At 38.0% G+C, this 27,346-nt stretch overlaps 3 protein-coding genes and 1 long non-coding RNA gene across 8 annotated transcripts in view; 2 read left to right on the top strand and 2 right to left on the bottom strand.

Moving 5' to 3' along the window:
* The window catches only part of slc4a10b (solute carrier family 4 member 10b), a 41,197-nt gene extending 32,411 nt beyond the window's left edge, over positions 1–8,786 (top strand). For all 5 annotated transcript variants that reach the window (XM_010890868.4, XM_010890869.4, XM_010890870.4 and 2 more), the window contains 13 exons: positions 30–275; positions 402–507; positions 853–1,014; positions 1,638–1,751; positions 1,848–2,009; positions 2,209–2,460; positions 4,372–4,440; positions 4,635–4,808; positions 5,043–5,165; positions 5,341–5,405; positions 5,545–5,649; positions 6,028–6,064; positions 6,725–8,786. In XM_010890868.4, the coding sequence (XP_010889170.1) occupies positions 30–275; positions 402–507; positions 853–1,014; positions 1,638–1,751; positions 1,848–2,009; positions 2,209–2,460; positions 4,372–4,440; positions 4,635–4,808; positions 5,043–5,165; positions 5,341–5,405; positions 5,545–5,649; positions 6,028–6,046 (1,597 nt within the window). In that variant the 3' untranslated portion in view covers positions 6,047–6,064; positions 6,725–8,786. The remainder of the gene's footprint in view (positions 1–29; positions 276–401; positions 508–852; positions 1,015–1,637; positions 1,752–1,847; positions 2,010–2,208; positions 2,461–4,371; positions 4,441–4,634; positions 4,809–5,042; positions 5,166–5,340; positions 5,406–5,544; positions 5,650–6,027; positions 6,065–6,724) is intronic.
* A 1,121-nt stretch (positions 8,787–9,907) lies between these two features.
* gcgb (glucagon b) lies at positions 9,908–11,293 on the bottom strand. Its single transcript, XM_010890871.5, has 4 exons — positions 11,184–11,293; positions 10,922–11,027; positions 10,660–10,815; positions 9,908–10,286 (listed from the first exon to the last, which is right to left on the bottom strand). Exons 2-4 carry the CDS (start codon positions 11,014–11,016, stop codon positions 10,166–10,168), a joined length of 372 nt encoding a protein of 123 aa, XP_010889173.1. The 5' UTR covers positions 11,017–11,027; positions 11,184–11,293; the 3' UTR covers positions 9,908–10,165.
* Positions 11,294–14,373: 3,080 nt separating this feature from the next.
* fap (fibroblast activation protein, alpha) lies at positions 14,374–26,689 on the bottom strand. Its single transcript, XM_010890872.4, has 26 exons — positions 26,361–26,689; positions 26,063–26,147; positions 25,412–25,504; positions 25,181–25,275; positions 25,013–25,087; positions 24,872–24,924; positions 24,705–24,777; positions 23,905–24,025; positions 23,657–23,811; positions 23,004–23,101; positions 22,772–22,901; positions 22,549–22,587; positions 22,357–22,455; positions 22,136–22,206; positions 21,971–22,024; positions 18,347–18,471; positions 16,789–16,839; positions 16,577–16,675; positions 16,410–16,479; positions 16,070–16,264; positions 15,776–15,830; positions 15,598–15,697; positions 15,430–15,488; positions 15,248–15,320; positions 14,919–14,992; positions 14,374–14,494 (listed from the first exon to the last, which is right to left on the bottom strand). The coding sequence occupies exons 1-26, from the start codon at positions 26,361–26,363 to the stop codon at positions 14,393–14,395; spliced, it is 2,247 nt and encodes a 748-aa protein (XP_010889174.2). The 5' UTR covers positions 26,364–26,689; the 3' UTR covers positions 14,374–14,392.
* On the top strand, positions 24,713–27,346 carry LOC109616705. Its single transcript, XR_002197948.2, has 4 exons — positions 24,713–24,800; positions 25,265–25,301; positions 26,070–26,156; positions 27,229–27,346. It is a non-coding gene; the product is annotated as an uncharacterized LOC109616705 (long non-coding RNA).

The raw sequence follows: 27,346 nt of genomic DNA, 5'->3' as shown, positions 1-27,346 counted from the left end.
CAATACAAGCTTTGTTTCTGTCTGCTCAGGGAGAACGGGTTATCCTACCTCTCTCTGAGGACCTGTATAGGGCTGTGGACAGCATTCCTCTGTCTTCTCCTGGTGGCCACGGACGCCAGCTCCCTGGTCTGTTACATCACACGCTTCACCGAGGAGGCCTTTGCTTCGCTCATCTGCATCATCTTCATCTACGAGGCCCTGGAGAAGCTCATCCACCTGGGGGAGCACTACCCCATCAACATGAACAACAACCTTGACAAACTCACCCAGTACTCGTACGTGTGCATTCACCTCATCCAAAGTGTCATCCTTTTCACCCTGAATCTGGGATCATCTGAATGACACTGTGAATTGACATTGATGGCTGAATTTGTGTTTGAAGTGTTCTGTCGTTTCCATAGGTGTTCCTGTGTTGAGCCTCCGGATCCCAGCAATGCCACACTACAGTACTGGGAGCAGAATAACGTTACTGCTTCTGAGATCTACTGGGAGGCGCTGGAGGTCAAGGTGCTGTACTGTTTGAGAGCATGTAGTTATATCGGTGGAATGTGTGGAAAGGCTCAAACGGAATCAGAATAACAGTTCTGATTCAGTTCTTGTGAGATTTTTGTAAATGGAGAACATATTTCAGTTGTTTCCCACAAAGCGGCGTGGAGTCAGCAAAGTGCAGGAGATTTAGGACATGTGGGCGGAATTACTCTGGGTCATCATTAAAGCAAATTTTGTGTTCATTTAAATTGATGTGAACAAGGGTTCCATTAATGTATTACAGTGCCCTGTATGATCGGTTGTCATGTGTTACTAATTCCATTGGTAATAGGGCAGATCATGTAGCTCCATCTGTTGTTGCAGGACTGCATAGAGAAACGAGGGGAGTTTGTGGGCAGCGCCTGTGGCCCTCACGGACCATACATTCCAGATGTTCTCTTCTGGTCTGTGGTCCTGTTCTTCTCTACCGTCTTCATGTCGGCTTTCCTCAAAGAGTTCAAGTTCAGCCGCTACTTCCCTACCAAGGTAAGGCAAAGCCAGGCCCTACTGTAAACCCACTTTGGTTGTATCTATCATATGTCGTTGAGAACGTACAGTCGTTATCTTTGTACTGCTTGAACGAACATGGGTTGAGTTATATGGTGCAATAGAGCCATCTAGTGGTCAATGTGAATAGTGTACGATTAATATGGTTTACAGCAGGGTTGGGCAAACCTTTTTGTTTAATACTGTACGATTTGCTTGTCAAAAATCTATTTACGTGCCATTAAAGTGCAATTAAGAGAATGTTAGTAGTTCCATAATAATTTCTATACATTTTCAAACTAATTTGACATTTTAGGGTAGGCGGGAGTCGTTTCTTTCTACCCTCTCCATAAATATTTTACTTTATTTTATAATAAAACCTACTAAGAGGTGTGTTGAATTGGCCTTACTTTGCCCAACCCCGGTTAACAGACAAATCCACATCTACGTTAGTGTTTAAGTTCTCTGAGAATTCTAGGACGTACTTTTTTTGGGGACCCCCAGATGCCGAACAATATCGCCGAGATACATAGATAGATCCCTAAGAGCAGACACTTGACTCCCGGCCTTCTCTGGGATATTGTTCTGCATCTGGATTTGACTCCCGGCCTTCTCTGTCTTAGTTGAGAGCTGTCATCAGTGATTTTGCAGTGTTCATCACCATTCTCACCATGGTGCTGGTGGACTATGCCTTAGGGGTACCATCTCCAAAACTACAAGTCCCCAGTGTGTTCAAGGTGAGCGTCATAACAGAGTGCTGTGAGACGATGATAGGTGTTCACTCAAAATCCTCCGCCTTGCCATGCTAAACAGAATTATCCTAATCCCTGCAGCCGACTAGAGACGACCGCGGTTGGTTGATCAGCCCGTTAGGTGGCAACCCTTGGTGGACCGCAATTGCGGCAGTGGTCCCTGCTCTGCTCTGCACTATCCTGATCTTCATGGACCAACAGATCACCGCTGTCATCATCAACAGGAAAGAGCACAAGCTTAAGGTACTCCAGGCTGATTTAACGGGGGAGGGTTTGTTCACTATTACCCGAATGGCCGCATTTTGTGTAGTCAATTATGAAAAGGTGCGAGTTTGTCACTGGTTGTCGTGCGCATGTCTTAAGTTCACTTCCGAAGTGCGTTTTATCAAAGCTTCCAACCTCCCGTTCTCAGTAGCACTGAACGGGTTCTCCCTCCCTGCAGAAAGGCTGTGGGTACCATCTGGACCTGTTTGTGGTGGGCGTCATGCTGGGGGTGTGCTCCGTCATGGGCCTGCCCTGGTTTGTGGCTGCCACTGTGCTCTCCATCTCCCACGTCAACAGCCTAAAGCTGGAGTCTGAGTGCTCGGCCCCCGGGGAACAGGCCAAGTTCCTGGGCATCCGCGAGCAGCGCTTCACCGGCCTCATGATCTTCCTCCTAATGGGCTGCTCTGTCTTCATGACCTCGGTGCTCAAGGTCAGATACCTTCTGTGAGGACATATTGTGTTGGCTCTGGACTGCCCAAAAGCTTTTCCTGGCACACTGTTACACAGTGTTAGATAGTGTTAAACAGTGTTGTGTAGTGTTAGACAGTGTTAGGCAGGGTTTGAGTTATTCAGTGTTGGAGAGTATTTTACACAGTTAGACGGTGTTACACGGTTCCGCTGTTGGTGTTATGAAGTGTTACAGTCATTTGAAAAAGTAAGTACACCTCCTGGAACATTTCGGAAAACGTTTTCTTTTTCCATATATGGACACATTGATATTTAAAGCTAAATTCAAACCACATGCATTGATAAACCACATGCATCACACAAAAAACTTACTTAACCTTTGTGTAATTTAATGAAATGCAGTTTTCTTATACAGAAAGGTTATAACCCTCCCAACTTTAGCCTTCCATAAAGATTAGAAAGCGGGACTGGTTTTGTCTTAACTCTATGGATGTCTGATAATATGTCATGCAGTACATCATGCCAATTTCAAAAGACCTATCAGAGGCCCCCAGAAGAAATAATATAGAGTCTGGAGGGGTTACAAAGCTACAGAATTTCAAAGCAGTTTAAAGTACATCATTCTAATCTCCAACGGATCATTTACAAATGGAGAAAAGTCCATACCGCTATCTACATAGGACAGGTCATCTCACTAAATTCAGTTCAAGAGCTCACCAAAAGATTCTCATAGAACTCATGATCAAGGGATGTACAGGCCTCTTTTGCCACAATCAGTTTCAAAGTGCATGAGTCAACACTCAGAAAGAGACTGCACAAACTGGGCAGTTAGGGAGGATGACTGTTCTCAAAAAGAATATCAAGACACATCTTTTGCCAGACAACACCTGGTTAAAGACCAAAACTACTGGATCAGTGTTCTCCAGACAAATGAGTCAACGGTGTGGTTTGGCAGTTAAAAATATACACTGCTTTGAACAGAAAAAGGATATACCGACCTAAAGCATGGAGGCGGTGACATTGTGGTTTGGGGCTGCTTTGCTGCCGCGGGGCCTGGTCAACTTGCCCTCATTATGTGAATCATGAAATCGACATTGTGCCATTCTTAAGGAGAATGTGAGGCCATCTGTCAAAAATATTAAGCCGTACCAAACATGGACCTTGCAACAGGAACATTTTCCAAAACTCACAAGCAAAGCTACAGCAGAATGGCTCCAAAAGAAGAAATGGAGGGTTATGGAATTGCAGAGTCATAGCCATTGAACACTACAAAGTTGAAGCAGTACTGTTGAGAAGTGTTGGCCAACATTCCTCCCAGTCGATGTTCGAGACAGTTACATTATTTCAGCCAAAAGGGGTGTGGGAATGTGAGAGTAATGTACAATTGCGTAAATCATGTTGTCAGTTATTGTCTCTTGTTCTGTCAGCCATCAAAACTGTTCTGAAAACAATAGGAAACAGATGGTTACACAGGTAGTGACGCCTACCAAAAACATTCCAGGGTGTGTACTTCTTTTTTTAACTGTCATTCGGTTTTATGCAGTGGCAGATCGTGTTGTGCTGTGGTAAACAGCGTTAGACAGTGTTATGCAGCATTACATAGTGTTTGTAATATGTAGTGCTATTAAGTGTTATACAATGTTATGCGTGGTATGCAGTTTTATGCAGTGTTTGCGTTTTACAGTGTTCTGCAATGCAGTGATTTGCAGGGCTATGGATTGTTAAGCAGTGTTGTTGTTATATTGTGTTGGTGTTCAACAGTATTACACAGTGTTAGTGTTAAACAGTATAATGCTTAGGACAATTAGACACCTTTGAATGCCCAAGAAACACCAGAACGGCTTTCCAGTATGTTTTGTTGGACCATGTCCTGTCTGTATTGATGCTTGTAGACTATTACAGATTCATAATATAACTGCTCTTGTCCCTTTAGTACATTCCCATGCCTGTGTTGTATGGAGTATTTCTGTACATGGGAGCATCTTCCCTCAGAGGAATCCAGGTAAGAGATCATTGAACAGACTCCCATCCAGGTTCTGTAGACCTCACTCTCAGTGATCACCACAGGCATGTAGGGCTAGTGCCTACCGCACCTACGCTTAAATACCAAATGAAAAAGTGGACACTCATCTCTGCATGCAGTTGGCTTTAATCCAATGCTTCTGAGGTCACCATGTAACCCTTTGTTCTGCTCAGTTCTTTGACCGTCTGAGACTGTTTGGGATGCCAGCCAAGCACCAGCCTGACTTCATCTACCTGAGACACGTTCCTCTGAGGAAGGTCCATCTGTTCACCATCATCCAGCTCAGCTGCCTGGTTCTGCTCTGGGTCATCAAGACCTCCAACTATGCCATCGTCTTTCCCATGATGGTTAGCAGACATCTGTCTCCTTCTTGTCTGTTACTCTAGATTCATCTGAATGCGACATATACCCAACTGGCTTAGACTGTCAGGGTTTATTTTGCCGTTTGTGGTTAGACAAAGATACTGTTGTCTTAGGTTATATTGTTGAAGCCTAGGTGCCTTGATGCAAAATAGAAAATAAATTACTGATGCTGATGATTCTGTCTGTATGGTAATTTAGTGTTGTTTTGTCCCATACAGGTGTTAGCCCTGGTGTTTATTAGGAAGCTGATGGATTGCTTCTTCAGCAAGAGAGAGATGAGCTGGCTGGACGATCTCATGCCGGAGAGTAAGAAGAAAAAACTGGAGGATGCTGAAGAAGAAGTATGAAAATAACCCAAGATGGTTTAGACCTTTGGTTTGCCAACAGTGATACACAAAACAGTATATCAGTATTGTTTACTTCACTTTTGTAACTTGTGTTTAACCATGTAGTCACACTCAGTACTAGGTATCACCAGTGTAACAGATTTCTGTTGATTTTCTTGTTGCAATGGAGGAGGAGCAAAGCATTTTGGGAGAGGAAGACGGAGTTGTGCAAGTGCCATTAGAGGGATATCAAAAGTAAGCAACCAGCAGTTGTGTGTGAAAAAAATATGAATTGAATGACACTAACCTCAATCAAGTTTTCACATGTCAGTGGTAATAAAATAGTTAAAAGATTATTGTTTGATATTGTACATGATTCTGTTTTTTTTCTTAGGGGTGAATCAGCACTCAACATCACTGATGAAATGTCGAAAGGCTCTTTTGGAAACATGTGGAATGTCAACTCTGACAATTCTAGAAAAGAGCTAGACTCAAAAAGGTATTTAATTGCCTCAGTTATTTGTATGCAAAATCAACACATTTGAATTGTGACTAAATGAACATGTGTGAATAAGTTAAGACTTTCCATGTTGCGTTTCCATGTTGTGAATGATTATTATAGCCAGTTAAACAAACATGTTTATTCAGGAATGCATTGAATATATAACAGGCCTAATATTTATCAAGATTTATGCCAATATAGGGGATTGTCAGGATACATATATATATATATATATATATATATATGCTTTCATAAACCAAACTGTTGATTTTATTTTTCTAAATTTACTGTAGAAAGTGTTTATTGTTCATTTTAGAGTTAATGAGTTGTCATGTTTCTTGACTGTATTTCTTTTTCTATTTCATTTGTCAAAAGCTCCCTTATATCCACTTAGATGCTGAATCCTTCAAAGGTAAGTGTAAATGATGGTTATCTTTGCGAGGTACAGTATGAGGACTGGAAAATGTCCCATTCAGTAAACTATTTAATTTGTATTCTACAAACTGTCATTGCCCTCACGTTCTTCATATTCGGGGTCTTCATGAACCATTGAAGAGGATAGCTGTTTGGAAGTTTGGGATGACTACAAATGCAAAGAAAAGATAAACATTAGGGATGCTAAGTCCACTACCTTTTCACTGCTTGGAATAGAAGCCTAGTATATGACTGGCAGTGAAGAGTAAGTATGCGCTTTGTTTAAACTGAGGCCGCAAGGATGTGAAAGGCATTTAAGAGCCGTGTCTGCATGATGCTTCTATATCCATCACGCTCTGATAGCATGCCAATTATCCTTCTACTACAAGCCACAGCCAGTGTCTGTGAAGGAGGTGGTTCAGCAAGGAGCACTACATAGAATAGCAACTGGAGAGTGGCTTAGACACAATGCATATTAGCTATTATGAAGCAGTTATGCAATGTCATACCTGTTATATACCATGACATTCAGCCAATCAGCAGTTAGGATTCCAAACACTTGGTTGGTAATTAGAGTGTTAATCGAGACAACTGATAGTCATCTGGTCAGTTCTCAAGCAGTATACGTGAATCCATTAACAGCCCTTGTTTCCCACAGCTTATCCAAGAGTGGAAGGAAACAAAGAGGAGGAAAATGCAGAAGGGCTGCTTTGACAGGGAATCTACTCTATAACGTTTCCCTTCTTCACTGTGTTACAAACAACTCAATATTGTATGCCAGAGTATGATATTATTTCATGTTTAGTCTTGTATATCTATGTATTTAAAAGTGTAAAACAGTATTTTTAGTTAATGTGTCCAAAAAACATCTTTGTCAAGAAAAATAAAGAAATGCAAACATATTTTTCTTTAATTTTGTTTGTGTTTGTAAATGTTATTAAAAACCAGCGAAACATTGGAGTGGTTAGTTTGACTCTATGTAAATGCAACAGAATGTTTTTGTGGAGGATTCATACAATTTTACAGCTGTGTTTGTTTGTTTTTAAATGTATGTGGATTTTGTATGTTTTTGTATTTTTTCCGGTATCATATCACAGAACCTGATAAATCATCCAACTAGGTAAACTATTGAATGAAAAAGTTTGTACGATACTGCTATTGGCTGTAGTTTTTCTGTACTACTGAATATCATTGCCGGTGTGTGATATACATTTTATGGCAAACTTTCCAGAGAGTGAATTTACAATTACACATAGTCTACTAAACCAGAATTCATAAATGATGTTCATATTGCATCTCAGAGCTTAACTTTGACACAGATTTAATAGAGCCTTATGAACACAAATACATATTTAGAATGAATTAATATGTAGGTAACGTGTACCGTATGCATGCAGCTTTAATTCATATTTTTAAATACTGCACACAGAATCTGCTTGAATTCTGTAAACTTGGAATGTTGTTGAATTGTTTTACTACTGGTATGGAAATTAAAATGTTTGTATTTATTATTTATGGTTATAAATTGGTACATAGTACAAAACTGCTTTTACCATTTTGTTAGTTAAAAGACTTACTCAGAGGAGCAATATGTAGAATGTTTTGAATTGCAATATCAGAAAATGTTTGTAATACATCTACAGTAACAGTAAAACAATTATTGTTGTTCACAGAATTTATTTACCCAAAGAAATAATTTTGGGTGAATAAAAATGCCAGGACCAGCTTCTGTTGCCAGATGGAAAAGCTGCAGCCCTCCTTTTTTCCATCCACATCACTAAGAGACATGATGTCCTACCCAAGGGCATTGACGATCAATGGCAGACTGGAGAAAGCAAAACCTGTAATTTTCTTGTTACTACAATTCTACACAGTTCACTCAGTTTCTGTAAATGTGAGAAAACAAGCACCAAAAAGTGTAGAAAATCATTGTGCCATCTAAATCGCTATGAAACATCTTTTAAAAAGTCATTTTTATACTGCTTTTTAATTTAGTCACTCAAAAGTGAAAGTAAAACACTAGCGTGAGTGGGAAGTGGGGGATTTGAGAGAGTTGATTTGAATGCAAACTGTTGTTGCAATTCAGCTAGCTTCCACATGGAGAATAAATTATTTGATTGTATGACATTTATTTATTTATTTTTGTCATGGTGCCATTTTGTGTGCCCCAAAATGATTGTCAAATCAATAACTAAATATGAAGCTAAAATAATACTCCAAAGTGTCTGATAAAGGGGAACATACATTCCATGGTTAACTGAAACAATTGCAATAGCACTTTTTCTAGAGAGGGAAAATGTATAGTATATACTCTTATATTGTTCTAAAGATTATAATACTTCAGTATATATTTTCTTTGTACTATAACAACAATGAATATGTTCAAATATAATTTGCTAAGCCTATTTTCATCCATTATGACTGTTGCTTAATCAGACTGCACAATATTTTAACATCTCTTGTTGAATATTTCTACTCTACTCCTTCTTGTTAGAAGTTATTACTTAGCTCTGAATTAATGTTCTTAAATGGTCACTCAGTTTTGTTTGTGGCAGTTATCTCTGAAGCAGTACAGTGTAAGGAAATAGTATTGTACTGCAAAGCGATTTTCCTTGTTATTGGTCATTTCAACTGAAGTTATGCTGCTTATTATGTATCTTGTATATGTACATAACTGTGAAAATGTAAACTTCAAACTTAATAAATGTACTTGAACATGCTTTACCCTTCAAGATCATTGTATGCTATTAGGATTGTCTTATTTAGTTTAAACAACTCTTGAGACACAAATCTATTATACAAATGTTGTGAGTTTTTCGATTCACTGTACGGTCTTGACCTTCACGAGAAAACCATGGCCTGTGCACATCTGTGAATAAAGGTGGAGAGGGTCTACTTTGAGTTCAAGTTGACTGGTCAGACATATACCTTAGATCAAGTCACATCAGAGCGTACAGGATCAGGTTTGACACCAGTTTTGTAAGCTTAAGTTGAAGAAAAATGTTAAACAATTTGCCTGGATTTAATATGATGGATTTATGCTCAATTAACATACTGCAAAGAAACACAGGCATTGTTACTTAGTTTTTATTCATATAACAACAAAGGACACCAGAATTATTACTCTCAAATGCCCAGTATGACCCTTAGAGATTTGGGGTATAAATAGAATTGAGTGGGCAGGTTGAATTTTTTTTGTAATCAACAGATGGTTTGATGGTCTGCCTGACAGCTCAGAGAGATATAGCATGACATATCTGGCTCATGTGTCTAGTTTATTTCCGTTCTAATAGGACCTGTGCAGTGCTGCCTGATTGATCACTGATCCCTGCCAGGGTTTTGATTGACATGGTTTGGTGTGGTTTCCTCAAGTGTCCTTGCTGTCAGTGCTACATGGGGAAACGTGTTATGACGCTAAATTAGCAGATGTGACACATCACATTATTCTATTACCTGATTGAAATCCCTCTGTGTTTTTTTTTTTACCTTTGGGAGATGGCTGGCCTTAAGGCTGATTGATTTAGGTTCCACATCCGTGAACACATTGTCTCTATGTCAACATAGTGTTTTTGAAGTTAAATTATATATATTATAATATATTTATCATAAACAAAATGATTTTATTTGCACTTAACCTTAATATAGTATTTCCATTTATGTTCATGTTTTCCTGTCTCATTATTATTATTAATATTTAATATAAATAAATTACTCTTTGGATATTTGAATGTCTTTTGCTACAGCAAGACTAATGGTTTATTTAAATGTTTCTCTCCAAGTTTGCACCCGTTATTATTAAATGATAGGACAAAAACAATGTTTTATGAACCTAGTCTTCTTTTTATCAACTAAATAATGTTGCCTCTGATGTCAGTTAAGAATGGAGATAATGCCTTATTGTCAGAATTTTGTCTGCTGACCAAACAACACGATAAATTGACACGCGACATTTATTTCTGGTTAGGGGATTTATTAGCATGAACAGAGGATGGACGAGACAAAATCATGAAATGGAACAACGGGGTGATTCTGGACGAGTTGCATTCTCTCTAGATTGGAAGGTGGTGAGACCCAAGGACTGTGTCTGAGTAGAGCAGCCCTATTCTCGTCTGCCTCTGCCGTTTTTCAACCAGGACACAAACTCCTTGGCTGCCTGGTCCTGTAGGTAGGAACTCACGTCGCTAGTGTAGGTACCCTCCGCATGGCGTTTGATGGGGCCACTGAAAACACACAGACAGATGTTAAAGTGTTGATACCTGTAAATTATATTTTAAGGAAAAAGCGCTCACTAACCTGACTGCTTCACTTTGCTTTAAGATGCTGTGGTAAGCTTAAGAAACATGACCGTAATACAGAGCCGCAAATGAAAACTTGTTCAAACCACTATAAACTTAAATTTACAGCATATAAAATGACCAACAAACAGGGAAAATATACAGTTGTACAGTTTTAAGAATATATTTAATTATCACTCAGTAAAAATACACTAATCATATCTCTTTTCACAACTTCTACATTCAGAGATTCAGTTTGGAAGATGATCTGCTGCTTTCTGAAGTTAAATAAGTACCAATGGAAAGAAGAAACACTCACCCACTTCTCTTGGAGTTCATCAGCCACTGAACAAAGTCTTGTGCTCGTCTTGACTCAAGATATTTACTGTAATCATTAGAGAATGTTCCCTCTGAATGCCTCTTCATGTTTGAAAGCTCCCTTGGCTCGCTGAACATAGAGTCCTCTATCAATAAGCTGCAAACAAACAGACAATTCAACAGTTACAGTTTGCAAGATCCACAGAGAGACGAGCCACAACGTGAATGGTGCTCAAAAGTTGCTCTGAGACTGGGGCTCTTACCTGGAATTGTCCTCTGTGTCCTCCTGTGGTATCTGCCAGCTGTTCTGTACGATGATCAAGAGCAGAAGACCAACGAAAGAATGGGTGCCTTTCATCTTTTTACTTCCTGGATATAAGCAGTGAAGAACAGTAGAAATTGGTCAGAATTTCAGTCAAACAGTAATACAATAGAAAATAGTGTCATTCTAAATTTGATGTAAAAACTTCCTGTAGGATAAGGTCATCGGTTGGAATGGAATATCTGATCTTTGGGGATGCTTACCTGTGTTCTCTCTTTTGAACGGTGATCAGAAAGGGGGAGCGTGTGCCTGGCTTCCTGCTGTGTTTGTAGATCTCCTCTGGCTTCTCCTGTCTCTCTGGCTCCCTGGAGCTGTTTCATGGACATGGTCCTTTCTTGGTCTAGCCAGCCTTTAAATAGTTGAGCAGGGTGACTGTATGCTCAGGTGGCACCCTCCTTACAGACGCAACTGCACGTTTACTCCTCTCAAACCATTAGTCAGAACTCGACTCAATTCACTGGATACAAATGCAGTACATCTTTGTTTGAAGGAAGATGTGGAAACGTCCGGAGGAAAAAGTCACAGGTGTCGAAAATCAATGATTTCATCCTGTCCAAATAATTTAATCATATATGCAAACATATACCATCTGTGCTCAGATAACCTGTTTTGCCCTGCAGGTTCTGTATTGGTGGAATAAATACCCTTTTAGCATTTATTTCTAATGGTCTTCAAAGAAATATCTAATTCCAATTTGATCAAAACACAAATAATGTATTTCAGTTATGTTTTATTTTATATTAGCAATAATCTTATGACACATGGCACAGTTTGTACCAATTTGCAATAGTGTGTCAAAATAAAACTTTTTATATACTTAAAATAAACACTGTCTGTTCCATTACTACAGTTATAATGACTTATATTATTGTGCTTGTTAGTCGTTTTTTTAGTACTCAGTAACTGTAAAGGTATATGTATTTTTTATGAGAACAGATGGTGTAGGATCTTAGACTGACTCCATACTGAATATTGCAAATCTTTTATTTACTTTTTTTGCACTCATGGACTGCCCACCAGAAAACCTTCAAATGTTTTCAGTGGTTGAACTCCAGACACTGGAATGGCAATTAAATAATTATTTTATAGTACATTTTGGATTTCTTTGTGGATGTTGAAGTGTATCTGAGGTTTCTCTCTTGCTGGACGATCCACTTGCAGCCAAGTGTCAGCCTCATGGCAAAGCGAACCAGGTTTTTGACCAAAAGGCCAAACCGTCCATAGGTGTGCATGGCCAAATAGCTCTATAATGTAATGTATACTATATAGATACAGTATATAATACACTGACAAAAGTTTTGTTATTTTGTCTGTTTACCAAAATATATTCAATTTACAGTTAAATAATGAATATGAGCTTAAAGTGCAGTCTCTCAGCTTTAATTTGAGGGTATCAAAATTGGAAGAAGCATTTAAGAATTACAGCTCTTTAATATGTAACCCCCTCTTTTATAAGGGACCAAAAGTAATTGGACAATTGACTCAAAAGCTGTTTCATGGACAGCTTCATCAGTTAAGCAGGTAAATGATCTGGAGTTGATTCAAGGTGTGGCCTTTTCATTTGGAAGCTGTTGCTGTGAACCCACAACATGCGGTCAAAGGAGCTCTCAATTCAAGTGAAACAGGCCATCCTTAGTCTGCAAAAAGAAATCCATCAGAGAGATAGAAGGAACATTAGGAGTGGCCAAATTAACAGTTTAGTACATTCTGATAAAAAACTAAACACGGGTGATATCAGCAACACAAAAAGCCCTGGATATGTCCACAGAAGACAGCAGTGGTAAATGATCATAATATCATTTCCATGGTAAAAAAAAAAAACCTTCACAACATCCAGCCAAGTGAAGAACACTCTCCAGGAGGTAGGCATATCATTATCCAAGTCTACTGTAAAGAGAAGACTTCTCAAGAGCAATTACAAAGGAATGAATGGTTTCCACCACAATGTGCAAACCATTCATAAGCTTCTAGAAAGGCCAGATTACATTAAAAAAAAAAGCCAGCCCAGTTCTGGAACAGCATTCTTTGAACAGATAAAACTAAGATCAACCTGTATCAGAATGATGGGAAGAAAAAAGTATGAAGAAGGCATGGAACGGCTCATGATCCAAAGCATACCACATCATGTGTAAAACACAGGCATGCATGGCTTCCAATGACACAAGGTCACTAGTGTTTATTGATGATGTGACAGAAGACAAAAACATCCAAATGAATTCTGAAGAGTATAGAGATATATTGTTTGCTCAGATTAAGCCAAATTCAGCAAAGTTGATGGGATGGCACTTCACATTACAGATGGACAATGACTCAAAACATACTGTGAAAGCAACCCATGAGTTTATTTAAGGCAAAGAAGTGGATCACCTGATCTCAACCCGATCAAGCATGCATTTCACTTGCTGAAGACAAAACTTAAGGCAGAAATACCCACAAACAAACAACAACTGAAGATGGCTGCAGTAAAGGCCTGGCAAAGCATCACAAAGGAGGAAACCCAACATTTGGTGATGTGCATGCGTTCCAGACTTCAAGCAGCCTTTTTTGCCTGTGAATGGTTCTCAACAAATTATTTAAAATGAACATTTTATTCATGATTGTGTTAATTTGTCCAATTACATTTGAGCCACTGAAATGTGGGGACTCTGTATGAAAATGGTTTCAATTCCTAAATGTTTCATAAAATATTTTTGTTCCACCCCTTGAATTAAAGCTGAAAGTCAGCACATCAATTGCATCTTGGTTGTTTTATTTCAAATCCATTGTGGTGGCGTACAGAGCCTAAATTATGGAAATTGTGTCTCAAACTGTATATAGTACATACATATCGGTTCTCTTTTTTGATGATACGGTACTGTTCAAAACATGCAAGATAGATAATAAATTAAAGAACTGGCTGTTTTTACTTCATACATCTTTAAATGTTTTCTCTTTTAAATACATTTAGGGACAAGTAACAGTATCTGTCAACATTTACAAACCAGATATATGCAATGGTTACAGTTGAATTACAATTCATGTGCAATGTAAAAAAATAAAAAAAAAACATTCAGTGCAATAACACGTTTAACCAATATTACTGAATAAATCAATATAAAACGCCATTATACTAACATGCAATTAATTTGAGTACACAGTGGTCAATTCAAAGGTCACATTTTTCTTTGATTAGCACAATTATTTCATATCATAAACCAAAAGTCAAACAAGCAGCAAACCTTTTTATTACAGCATATAATGTTTTTTTTTGTTTTTTTTAAATGACTGCAACGTTATGGAAACCCCATTACATCTACAAAATTATAGAAATTTGTTTTCGAAATGTGAAACATACTATATATATATATATATATATATATATATATATATATATATATATATATATGATAATACATTGAAGGGGTTATACAGTCTATTTGGGTTTGACAAGACATTTCTGTAGGAAGTGGCTCATGTGTGTGTAAACATGATGGTAGGCAGATCCTTGAAGACCATGATCTTTGTCAGTGTACCACTAAAATAAAAACAGAAAGACACAACGATTACTACTCTAGGTAAGTTATTAGGTGTACATTAGCGTTTGCTCCAGGCTTTGCTCACAGGGCCAGCCACAGACTCACATACATGTAGCATGTGCGGCATTCGTAGGTCATATCATACCATTATATCATAGATACTTGTAAGATAGGTTAAATCCAAACCTCTCAATGAATCACTTCAAAATGCCTTATAGTCTGTAAAATGTGTTAATGAAAGTTGCTTAATGTCAAGTAATTTCACCTGACGTCCTCAAACAGCCCTGGGACAATCAATGAAGGGCTTTAGGAAAACTGTGGTTCAGAATCATTGAAGAGTGATTCACTCCTCATGCCCAAGTGCCATTTGTCATCCCCATCAGGACTTCTCAGGAAATCCCACCTCCCCAAACCAATATTTACCATTGCCTCAAAGTCCACTTGCTGGTCAACCAGGGCTTTGGAGATCTGTGCAGATTGCTGGAAGTGAACATTGTCTGCAGGAAAAACAAGCTATTTGTCACACCTGATTGAACAAGGAAGTGTATGCAGTTGTCAAATGGGACTACCATTAGTCATCTGTTGAATGGCCAGGAGAGTATACCTATTAATGACTATACTGGGTACTGTCTTCTATACATGACAAGAATACAACAGTGTAGAGATCAGTCATTGATCACCATGTATAATTTCCCTGACAAACTGATTAAGAAAACAACTGATAACTGACAGCTGATTAAAAAAACACATACCGTCAGCAGTCCCATGAACTAGCAGATAGTCCACTGATTTGAAATTCTTTGCTCTATTCGTCACTGTGGAATTCTGTTGAATACAAAGTTGTTTTTATGTAGCCAGAGCTACAGTTAAGATACAGAAGTTTCAAGAAATGACTATCCAGATGAAGTGGGACAGTGTTTTCAAATGTATTTACCGTGTATGACTCCTCGTTCTCCTTTGGTTTACTCATGTAGCGTTCAGTATACACTGAGTCTGTAGAAGGAATATTCGGTTAGTAAAAGGTGAAACAAACCACAACCGATTAAACAAACATGCATTTTGCGTGATTAATTGTTGCACCATTATATGCCAAGATACGTACCGTAATATTCCCACTTACATACTGGGGCAACGGCTATTCCACACTTGAAGAGTCCACTGCCAGAGCCCAAAGCCATTGATGTAACATAGCCACCATATGACTGAAAAATACATTATTTTAAACCACATCTGTTCAAGTTAACAACTGTTAACAAACTGTAGGAAAATGGCCAACTTACCCAACCCCATATTGCTATTCGTTCCTTGTCTATGAATCCCATGTCGATGAATTTCCTAGTGATAAAAAAAAAACATCTTGTTAATCTCATTGGAATAAAAAATATAATAGGAGCAAATACAATGTATGAGACTCATTACATTTTTTTTAAGAACAACAGATAGCCTTTCCCCAATTGGGATTAATTACACAAAAAATGTCTACCTTATTATTACATCTTGTATACTGTATGTAACATAGTTTTAAAAAGATATACTTGACAAACTAAGCTCTCTGCAGTAAACAGGCACTTTACCTAACAGCTGTTATTTGATCTTCCACCTCAAAGGTTCCAAGACGTTGGTAGATGGAATGCATTATTTTGTCACCTTGATAACCGCTTCCCCTTCCATCAAAACTGGCCACTATGATTCCCTCTGTACTGGAGAGGTATGTGCCCCAGTTCAATCGGTAACGATAATCTGCCTTCTGACTGCCGGGGCCACCATATCTGTAGGGGAAATCAGTATACCAACTAAACACAACTCCAATGGAAAATGAATGTCCCGGACATGGACACACTGAAGAGGTAATGGTGAAAGGACTGATCGGCTATCTGCTAATCTGTTTGAAGACACGTAAGTCTAAACACTCACACGTCAATTAGAAGAGGGTACTTTTTGTTTTTTTGGAATTTGGGGGGTAACATCATCTGATACCAAAGATCTGTGGGCAGAAGATAGTGAAATATGAGTCCATTAGAAATGTGTTTGATTTAGCATCATTTCAATAGGTCCATTAACTTTAAAGCTCTTTGTCTTACCAAATCCTGCTACCTTCAGTGTACCTAACTGCATAGTTGGCATTAGGAAGTCTTTAAGCATGTCTTCAAGGTCTCTGTTGTCACGAAGAACCAGGAGCTCTGAAATAAAACACCTGTCAGCTGGAAGTTACTCGGACTTTCCTCAATTAAACATTCATGAGCTTTTGTATTACTCAGTCACAGAGAGTAGCTTCATAAAACTATTTACATACCTTTACCTGCCCCTCTATTATCCCTAAGGGTGAACAAAGGTGTTCCGGGTCCTGTTGAGAAACAAGAAACACACAGAGAGCATGTATCATACAACACAGCGTACATGTATCCTACAACACAGAGTACATGTATCATACAACACAGAGTACATGTATCATACAACACAGAGTACATGTATCATACAACACAGAGACCATGTACCATACAACACAGAGACCACGTATCATACAACACAGAGACCACGTATCATACAACACAGAGACCACGTATCATACAACACAGAGACCACGTATCATACAACACAGAGACCACGTATCATACAACACAGAGACCACGTATCATACAACACAGAGAGCATGTACCATACAACACAGAGACCATGTATCATACAACACAGAGACCATGTACCATACGACACAGAGACCATGTATCATACAACACAGAGAGCATGTACCATACAACACAGAGACCATGTATCATACAACACAGAGACCACGTGTCATACAACACAGAGACCACGTATCATACAACACAGAGAGCATGTACCATGCAACACAGAGACCATGTATCATACAACACAGAGACCATGTATCATACAACACAGAGTACATGTATCATATAACACAGAGTACATGTATCACACAACACAGATTATATGTATCATATAACACAGAATACGTGTATCATATAACACACAGTACATGTATCATACAACACAGAGTACATGTATCATAAAACACAGAGTGCATGTATCATATAACACAGAGTACATGTATCATATAACACAGAGTACATGTATCATATAACACACAGTACATGTATCATACAACACAGAGTGCATGTATCATACAACACTGAGGTATGTATTATAATCACACAGTGCATATATCATATAACACAGATCATGTATGATATAACACAGTGCATGTATCATACAACACAGACCATGTATCATATAACACAGTGCATGTATCATATAACACAGACCATGTATCCTATAACACAGTGCATGTATCAAACAACACAGACCATGTATCATATAACACAGTGCATGTATCATATAACAAAGTGCATGGATCATACATCACAGACCATGTATCATACAACACTATGCATGTATCATATAACACAGACCATGTATCCTATAACACAGTGCATGTATCATACAACACAGACCATGTATCATATAACACAGTACATGTATCATATAACAAAGTGCATGGATCATACATCACAGACCATGTATCATACAACACAGACCATGTATCATATAACACAGACCATGTATCATATAACACAGACCATGTATCATATAACACAGAGTGCATGTGTCATACAAGCTGGGTTTTTTACTATCACCACAGGTATTGGCTTAGATCAGAGCTGAGACTGTGGAAACGTCCCAAATGGTAGCTTGATGTGCACAACTAATGGTCCAAATAAAGAATAGTGTACTACATGGGACAATTCCCAATCACTCCACAGGACAGTTGTGTTTGAGCATTGATTATGGATGGGTTAGTGCTCAGGGTGTAAAAGGGGAATGAGGCAACAAACCATAGCAGTCCAGGCGGTAATAGGAGGCATTGTAGCTGAAGTAGGCTGAGTTGTACTGACACCTGTCCTTATACAGGTCACAGGTGAGGCACTGAGGAGCCGAGTGGCTGCTTCCGATCGTAACCCTGACAAACAAACACAGGTTAATATGAGTGTATGCCTCTGTCTGAAGGACACATTCATGGAAGCAATTGAACTCACTTTCTTCCTGTATTTTTTATTCAGAATGATAATGGAATAAGGAATTGATGCCCATGTGTGGATCTACTCTTAGAGATTGGTTGTTGTTCAATCAAGTTAAAACACAGGTGACACGATGTCTCCAATATCACTCAAAGATGTATTCTATGTAATCAGACTGAATATAACAGCATAGTTTTACATTTAATGTAACACAAATCACACATGGTCAAAGGCTTACATTGTGTAGCTAAATAGAGTGGTGGGTCATGCTACAGTTTGGTAATGACAGCTGTTCTTAAAGGGCCATAACACCTTGGGGATCCTTAGGTTGTTTGTATCATGTCTGAGAGATTTCACATAATTAACCAGAAGGAGATGGTGAATGGGATTTGTGCGCTAAACACACTCGACGAAATATGTATTGAAGGATGAGCAAGAACTGAAAGAATGTTTTGTTTCATTTGGTAAAGCCTCCATGTTGTTCCAACAGTGGTGCAAGTGAATTGGTGTGTAGTCATGGTTGACAGAGCCATGGGATGTATTTCAGTGATGTTCCTATTATCAGGCATATTGTTTAATGTACATGATGTCAACATGTTTCCGTAATCTAAAGGACTACAACTTTGGCAGTGCATGACTGGAGTATTTAGACAGATGTTATTTCCAAGGAGAAGGTGGTTATATTGGCATATAACCACTAGTAGGTGATAGGAGTTTTGTATTCTCAGTAACACAATCTGGTAAAAAAAACATAAAACTATATACAGAATGTTTTGTGTGTACACGATTTGTCCATATTGACTATAATATTTCTGTTAGAACAAACAGATCTCCGTATTAAAGAAGGACAGACAGTTGTATAGTCTTGTAGAACATTGTTAATAATGAACACAGCCATGTTATTTGTTGTAGGTAGCACTTGTACAGTATGTTATCTATAATGAATGCAGCCCAGTTCGCAGGCGTGCTCTGTGTTGCAGACCCTGACATAAAATTGTTGATTCTATTCCGGAACAAACAGGAAGAGACAAAAAACTAAAACATTAAATAGAGCCCGATATACTTAGTTAAAAACAAATCATTTTCAACTCTGTCCAAACTGTGAGAGGCCCACGGATAACTTGAAGACAACAACTGTGGTCCAAGCTCAACAGTGTTGATCAATCTGGAATACCTTTTTCTAAAAGACAGCAGGTTTTGAAACACGAATGAGCATAATGGGGCGATAAAGAATGAAATATGGGGTTAATCGTATTCAGTCATAACGCTGTTTTCCTTAGACAGGAATGTTTTAGATGCATTTTGATGACATTGACCGTAGTAAGTTTTTCTCAATGGATAGAATTGTCATATTATGCAATGATATTTGAAAATACGTAGCACACTTCAGTATATGATAAAACTAGTAATAAGCCGTGATTACTGTCTTTTAGAAACAAGCCCCAGAGGAGGGTCATTTTTAGGGCTAAACCTACTAACAGTGGCATAGACCCTAAGTCAGTGTGAGCATTTTGTAAACTACAGGCGACTTAGAAACACCAGATGGGTTATATCTCAAGTCTAGTGCAGGCAAGCAAGAACCCGTCAACAAAAGCTTTCAAACTCTCTGGAGCAACATCATCAAGATGCAGAGAGAGATGGTGTGAGAGTCATCTAGGTGTATGCGTGTATGCATACACAGCAGGAGAATGAAATGTGTTAACCGTGGATATCTAGATCATTACCTTAACGTTTAACGAGTTCAGCCCAACAACAAATTAAAACATTAGATCGATACATTAGGCCAGAAACTTGATAAATGTGACAAATGTGAAAAGTAGACTAAACAAGCATTAGAATAGATCCCCATCAGTTTATATAAGATTGTATAAAGATTGATTTTATATAAAATTTATTTCATTGATGGAATGGTATAACAACTAGGATGTTCTTCCTTCATCATAGAGAAAGACAGGACAAGGACATTTGCGGGGTGCCGTAGGGCAGGAAAAGGGACACAAAAAATTCATTTATCAGAGTAAATGTATCAGTTTAGGAGGATGAAGTAAAGTAATCTCAGTAAAGTAATTTCTGTACCTACTTTCGTTTTGAGAGGGTAGTCTTGAATAGGGATAATGTTTAATAGTTTTAAGATATACATCTTACTAAGGAGAGCAGTCAACATTCAACATTAGCATGTTCAGGTCTATCACAATAAACTAGAATTAAAGCACTTGAGAACAATATATTTAGGTGACAGTAAAGTATAAAGGGTAGAGTAAATCATTTAACAGTGATTCATATTTTCATTTAGAAAGGATATTTTCATTTTCCCTCCAAGACCCAGCTGGGGAACAATACTACTTGAGTCAGGCCATTTTGTTATCGTTTCAGACAACTGGGTTTTTCAAACTTCAAGCAGTTTACTCAATAAGAGGTGTTAGTAATTAGATGAGATTTTGAGGGTCATTGTTTAGGTCATTGTACAATAACTGAGATTTTCTTGAGTAGTTAACGGATGAAGTATTACTGGAGGATGTCTACTCTTGAAATAAACTGTAAATAAAATGGAGGAATAGAAGCCTAGGGTTGTGATGAGCCAACTCTATTTAAGAAGATTATTTCGACATACAGTGCTGCCTTGAAGTATGTGAACCTCTTGAGCAATCATATATTTGTTTTCACCATGAAATCATAATTTAATCAGAACCAGTCTGTTTGAATTACAGTTACCAATTGTGTGGGTTTAGAAGAAATAACGCATTTATGACTGCTACTTACAAAAAGGACTGTATGAAGACACCAAAATACAAATCCCTATAAAACTGAATGAGATTGATAGGGTTGCATGCAGATGCTGGATGGATGTTTTTGCAGGCGCTGCTGGTAGTCCCTCGTGTCAGACTAAAGCATAGATGGGAGTGTGCTTTTGCAGTGGCAGGGCCTCGTCTGTGGAACACCCTGCCTCCAGAGATCAGAACGGCTCCAAACCTCTCTGCTTTTAAGTCTTTGGTTAAAACATACTCTTTAGCATATTGATGATTTTTCTTGGGCTGTTTTTACTATTTTACATTTGTGTCTTTGTTTTAAAGTTAATCTTAGATGTTCTCTATATGTTTATGGGTTGTTTTGCTACTTTTATTTTTTATATGCTTGTTCTGTAAAGCACTTTGGTCTGTCTAGTGGCTGTTTAAATGTGCTATATAAATAAATGAACCTGAACTTGATGTTTTACCAATTTTAAAATATTGACTGGGGAAATGTACAGGAGAAGACAAAAATGGGTACACAAAATAAATGCATAGATATGTGTAAAAAGCTTCTTCCTCACTCATCCGGAGATGGTCAGGGAAAAGTGAAATTTAAGTGAAATATCTATTGCGTTCTTAAGAGAAACACATTAAAACTGTGTGGGCCTAGTGATTGCTTTTGTAATTAAAGTAAGTGAAATAAATGTCTTACTTGTATACATTTCTCTGGCCAGGCCTTCCTTGGTACTCATTACTTACATAATATCTGTGAATAACAAGAGGCAGTGTCGAAGCATTCTGAAGAAGCAGCACACGATATACAATAATGGTTTTCTATGAGTTCTTACACCCCCACATCATATGCATATGTACTTACATGGTGTCTTTGGTTAGTTTTGAAATGTAAATGACCTCCCACCTGCCTTTCGTAATGGCTGTGGCCTTGCCCTTTAGAACAACACACATTTATTTTCATAAGTATTGTAGTATTGCTTTCTCTAACATTTAGACTAGATGAAAACCTTCAGATCTGCACATTGAATGAATCCCAGCCATGGACCTTAAAGACCAGCATCATTTTAAAGTTAAAATACTTACATCTTTCACATAGTGAAGTTGTTTATAACCATATGCATCACTCATCACTTTGTAAAAACTGATATTATCCTCAGCAAACATTGGTTGGAGGGGAGTATACTGGAAAATGGAAATAATGGATTATTATAAAACATAATCATTTATAACAAACTAGTTTTCACTGGACTTGAATAACACAGTATGTGAACTTACTTGGCCAACCCAACCAGTCTTGCTTATTTGTTCAAAATGCTAAAAGATAATAAAAAAAACACTCCTTTCAGTACATTCATCAAGAAAAAAATTATTTAGCCTATGCAGTTAAAGCTTGTATCATTCCTGACGCTTAAGTTTTAAAAGACATGATGTCCTGTTTACTGGGTGCTCAGTCAAACAAGCAGCGCAGAAACAGAGTCTAAGGTGAGATGACAAGTACCTGCTTCTCATTCCACTTGTTTCCATCAAAGTCATAGATCTGTAAGACGACATGGTTCTGCTTTCTCTTGGTCCACTGAACAGCAATGCGTTCATCCGTCACCCATGTGACAGAACCCAAAAAGTGATCTCTGGGGACAAACCACACAAATGTAACCACGCTTTTAACATGTGAATGGCTACAGCTGGGCTATACGTCCATCGCTATCAATGTATATTCAAGTGTACTGTACCCAGCCCCGATGGAGTCTGGCACCACCACCTGGGTCCGTTTGGAGGGATTTGTTGTGTCCACTACAAACAACTTGGCTTTAGGATTAGTTGAGCCAGCCTGGATAGGAGATAACAAACATGACCAAAATGCACATGCATTATGTATTGTACAGTTATACACTACAGGGTTTGAACCCACTAAGCTGATTGGCAGAAAGCCATGGTATGAGTCATATTACTGTGGGGTTGATAAACAAAATAATTTTGACTCTATCTTGAGTTATAATAAGAGTTTGTAGAAATGGAAATATACTACGGACATGGGGTGTGTCCAGGCACCCTGTACTGTATCGTGCCTAAGAACAGCCCTTAGCTGTGTTATACTGACTATATACCACAACTCACTGTGCCTAATAGCTTAAGTAGGGTACATTGTGAACTTGACCTAACATAACAGAGCAGGGTGGCACCTAGTAATTTTCCAGCCTGTTGGCACATGCGTACATAGCTGTAACAGTAGTTCAGCAAATTTCCATAACAGCATACATTTCAACATATTGTGAATACTGTACAATCCCAATAATGTATGTAACTTAAATTATCAGCTTCTACCTGTCTTGTTCATTCTAGACATTCACACCAAGCTTTCAAAAGTTACATTACAACTTCTCACCTTAGGGTACGGGACAACCATTGTCTTTGGGTATTGTCCATATCCATACAAAGAGTACTCAATGGCATGGACCTCTGTGTCATTAAACTCAGCATAGGCCAGAAACTTTCCAGTTGGTGACCACCATATTGCCTCATTCGATGAGAAAACCTCCTCTGAAAGAGTATGGAGAAATCAAGTTACTCAAAAGCCTTGCATGATGAAACCCACATCACCCCTCTCATTGGTCAATGCTTCTCAGTACTCACCCTCATACACCCAGTCAGGGACCCCATTAAGGACCTTGTTCTCCTTCCCATTGTGGGTCACTTGAATGGCTTCAGCAGTGGCATTGAGTTTCAAATAAACGTTGTAATTCCATACGTATGCCTGCCAGAGAGATCAGCAATCAAGTACATTTCAGCATACCATTCTCTTTACTCTGTCTACTGGGACTTCCTCTGCAGTGATTTCATGTCCTGGCATCCTACTCTGCAATATGTTTGGTAGGTGTAACCAACGCCACTGGGTTTTACATGTTTATCTCTTAGGACCAACGCCCATAGTCGCCATGGGGATGAGATAGAGAGATTATTTTGGGGCCAACAGTTTAAGCTGGTGAATGTTGCAATATGTTGACAAAAACTAAATCAAGCCTTTCCTCTTGTCATACTCCTGCCAGGGGTGTCAGAGAACTCCCAGTCAGGTACAATGGACTGTACTGTTTGGTTTTTGTTTGCTCTGAAATCCAGGACTGGTACATAATCACCTCTATTTTTAGGGTGCCGAAAAGCATTTGAAAAATTGGCTTAGTACAGCTGTTTCTAGTAGGCAGATGTGTTTGATCTGTTGTACTTTGCTATTGGCCATGGATAGCTGTGACAGCATTTTAAAAGATAGCGTTTGTGCTCTTTAAAGACCGTTTTTTACCAAATTTAGCATTTCTCAAGACTAGTATCAAAATAGGAACACTGGGGGAAAAAGGAAACCAGCACACTGTCGAAACTAAGACAATATGTAATATTGAGTAATCTGTAGATCAAACTTTTGTAATTTTTTTATTCCTTACCAGTTTATTTCCTGTTGGCGCCCAGGAAAAATATTGTACGAGTTGTGGAATGTTCACAGGATTTATAAAGGTTCTGGGGTACAAAAGATGGCAATTGTGAGTTGAACCTGGCTATTCCTTAATAACAAAAGACACTTTCATTACTAGGAAAACAGTGATGTACTTACGAAGTGTCATAGTCATAGATGGAGTAAGAGGCAGTATATGAATGTCGCCATTGCTGTTAAAACATTACACAGTGATTAAGTAATGAGTTATTTAATGGAGAAAGACACTCCATCAAAGCATAAACATATTCAATATAATACCTTGGAGTAGTTGCTCTCAAAGCAGATATATTTCCGATCAGCAGAAATGATGTAGTCTGTGGCATGTACTTGTTCCTTCGAACATAGAAATGAAAAATATTAAATGTCAATGCATTATAGATTGGTGTAGTAGGTGATCAAATTGTATTTGCATTAAATGTATCTTACAAATGTTTTGTTGCTGATATACTCAACGAAATTGCCTGTTTCAGCATTGTGAAGCATAATGTTGCCTTGTCTTGTTTTATGCAGATATTCATAATCTACAGAAGAACAAGACAGAAATGAGGTAAGTCATAAGTTAGGACAGGGCAACATCAGAATTAACAAAACAAATTATTACAAGAAATGCTTGAATACTCTTTTAGAAGCAAATAAAATAATAAAATAATGAAATACCTGATATCCATCGCAAATTATATATTTTATACCTAATAGTGTCATTGAAATAATCTTCAAGGGTAAAAGGCCGCTTTGGGAGTCCGTCCTGTCCTGAAAGACGAAAATGTTCAGCTACAGATGCTTTTCACTAGAATCAATCCCGGCAAAAATGTGTTTTTGTCACAAAAACTATCACTACATATTATTACAGAGAATTACTGTAAATATATTTAGAAAATCATTCATGATGGTAAACCACGATTACAACAGTAGCACATGGTGGCGCCAAATAGACTAGATGAGCTGCATTAAGTGAAGTGAATTCAAAGTGTTAACATTTACGAATACAATAACCCATCAATAACCCATCTCAACTCTGGATTTAATTGTATAAAAATTCCAGTGAATGCCAACATAGATATTTCAGTGAATACATTTATTATAATAATAAAGTATTTTAAGATGGTAGGTCTATTTATTTTGAATGACTAAACTGAACTTTGGGAAGTTGTATAATAATGTATTGAAACTGTCTTTGGTCAGCAAATGAACACAGGTCACTGGCCAGTGGATGCATGGGTGTCCAAACTGTTTATATAGACGGAAATAAAACTTCTCATAAGATTACATGTTAAAATAATTTACGAATAATACGATAAACCAACTTACTTTTCAGATATATTGCCATGGGGACAGTTATTAACGCGATGACGACAGCCGCCCCTATAACCGCCCAAATCACCTTGCTGCAGCCCTGTTAAAGGTGAGGGTGACATAATTGAAAGGTTCTTTGAGAATTATACTTACAGGCTAGTTTAAGAGAGCTCAATGACATTCTGACTATTCTTTGTAAGTTTTCATGTTGCCTGAATTTAAAAACCAACGCATAATAACCAGTCTACTTATTACATACATTCTGAAGCAGTTGCATTTTTATACTTTCGTAATGTGCATAAGTTTTACTGACCATAGTAGCACGGATGATTGTATCGTCATTCACCGGCGAATGGACATGTAGCTCTCAACCTGAGGAGTCGTTAAGGTTGCTGACGCCGTGTGACAGTCGACTTCACTTTTTGGACGTCAAAAAAAGAACATAATGCACGAATAGGTCTAGACCCTTGATTATAACTTAACTTCAACAGCAAAAAAGAAAGAATGTAATAACTCCCTCGATGAAAGTGGCACTTGGCTTCCTTTTTACCATTACACTCCTGGACGCATCCGTAAAGACCTGGAAATTCTTTCCAATCACAAGGATGACTGTCGAAGTCAGCAGCCCACATAACTTTCAAGGGTGACGAGTTTGTGAAGATTTAGGAAGTGACTTTCTACATGGGGCGCAAGTCTTAGATCGACCAGTAAAATATAGTATCAAGGTTTTTATTATCAGTAAGAAAGTAGTATATGGAGACAGTATATCTGGGCGATACAGTACAAATGTTATTACATCAGCTTCATTATTCCACTGTGTACCAACGAGGAAATAGTAAGAGAATTATAACCAGAGATTACCTTCTCAGTTTGTGTCCTTATACAATTTACTCAAGATATGACAGAAATTTAACGAAATCTAAACATATGGGATTACACTTAATCGAAACAATATAAGCAAGTCCAAATATACAAAATAATAAAAAATTTGAAAATATAAAAAACACAATTAGGAAAAATATTAAGAAAGTTAAGGCAATAGTCCATCGCTTTTCCCAAGCTTACGTGAACTACACATCTAAATAGTTACTTCACAATTTAACAGGTCACATATGGGATAATAGCATTTACTGAATTATTTTTATTTGATTTGTAATGCATTTTATTTTTGTATTTTCCAGCAACCTTGAAGCGGGAAACTCTACCCGTCCTCTTCGTCATATCGAACGTGAGCATGTTCGGTGACAGGTGCACTGCGATGACAAAGTACCACAGGGACCATATAATCACCAGAAGATC

The sequence above is a fragment of the Esox lucius genome, chromosome 16 (genome assembly GCF_011004845.1).
Source record: "Esox lucius isolate fEsoLuc1 chromosome 16, fEsoLuc1.pri, whole genome shotgun sequence".
Classification (NCBI taxonomy): domain Eukaryota; kingdom Metazoa; phylum Chordata; class Actinopteri; order Esociformes; family Esocidae; genus Esox; species Esox lucius.
The sequence above is the reverse complement of the archived record's forward strand: the minus strand, read 5'-3'. Positions and strand labels throughout refer to the sequence as shown.

What these genes read in the sequence shown, in the direction of transcription:
- gcgb (XM_010890871.5), bottom strand. Translation starts at nt 11,016, where the DNA reads ATGAAAGGCACCCATTCTTTCGTTGGTCTTCTGCTCTTGATCATCGTA. An exon ending in GACACAGAGGACAATTCCAG is followed by an intron (nt 10,816 to 10,921) that starts GTAAGAGCCCCA and finishes GTTTGTTTGCAG; the next exon opens with CTTATTGATAGAGGACTCTA. An exon ending in ATGAACTCCAAGAGAAGTGG is followed by an intron (nt 10,287 to 10,659) that starts GTGAGTGTTTCT and finishes GTGTGTTTTCAG; the next exon opens with TGGCCCCATCAAACGCCATG.
- fap (XM_010890872.4), bottom strand. An exon ending in TAATTTGCGATGGATATCAG is followed by an intron (nt 25,276 to 25,411) that starts GTATTTCATTAT and finishes GTTCTTCTGTAG; the next exon opens with ATTATGAATATCTGCATAAA. An exon ending in AGAACGAGGAGTCATACACG is followed by an intron (nt 15,321 to 15,429) that starts GTAAATACATTT and finishes TGTATTCAACAG; the next exon opens with AATTCCACAGTGACGAATAG.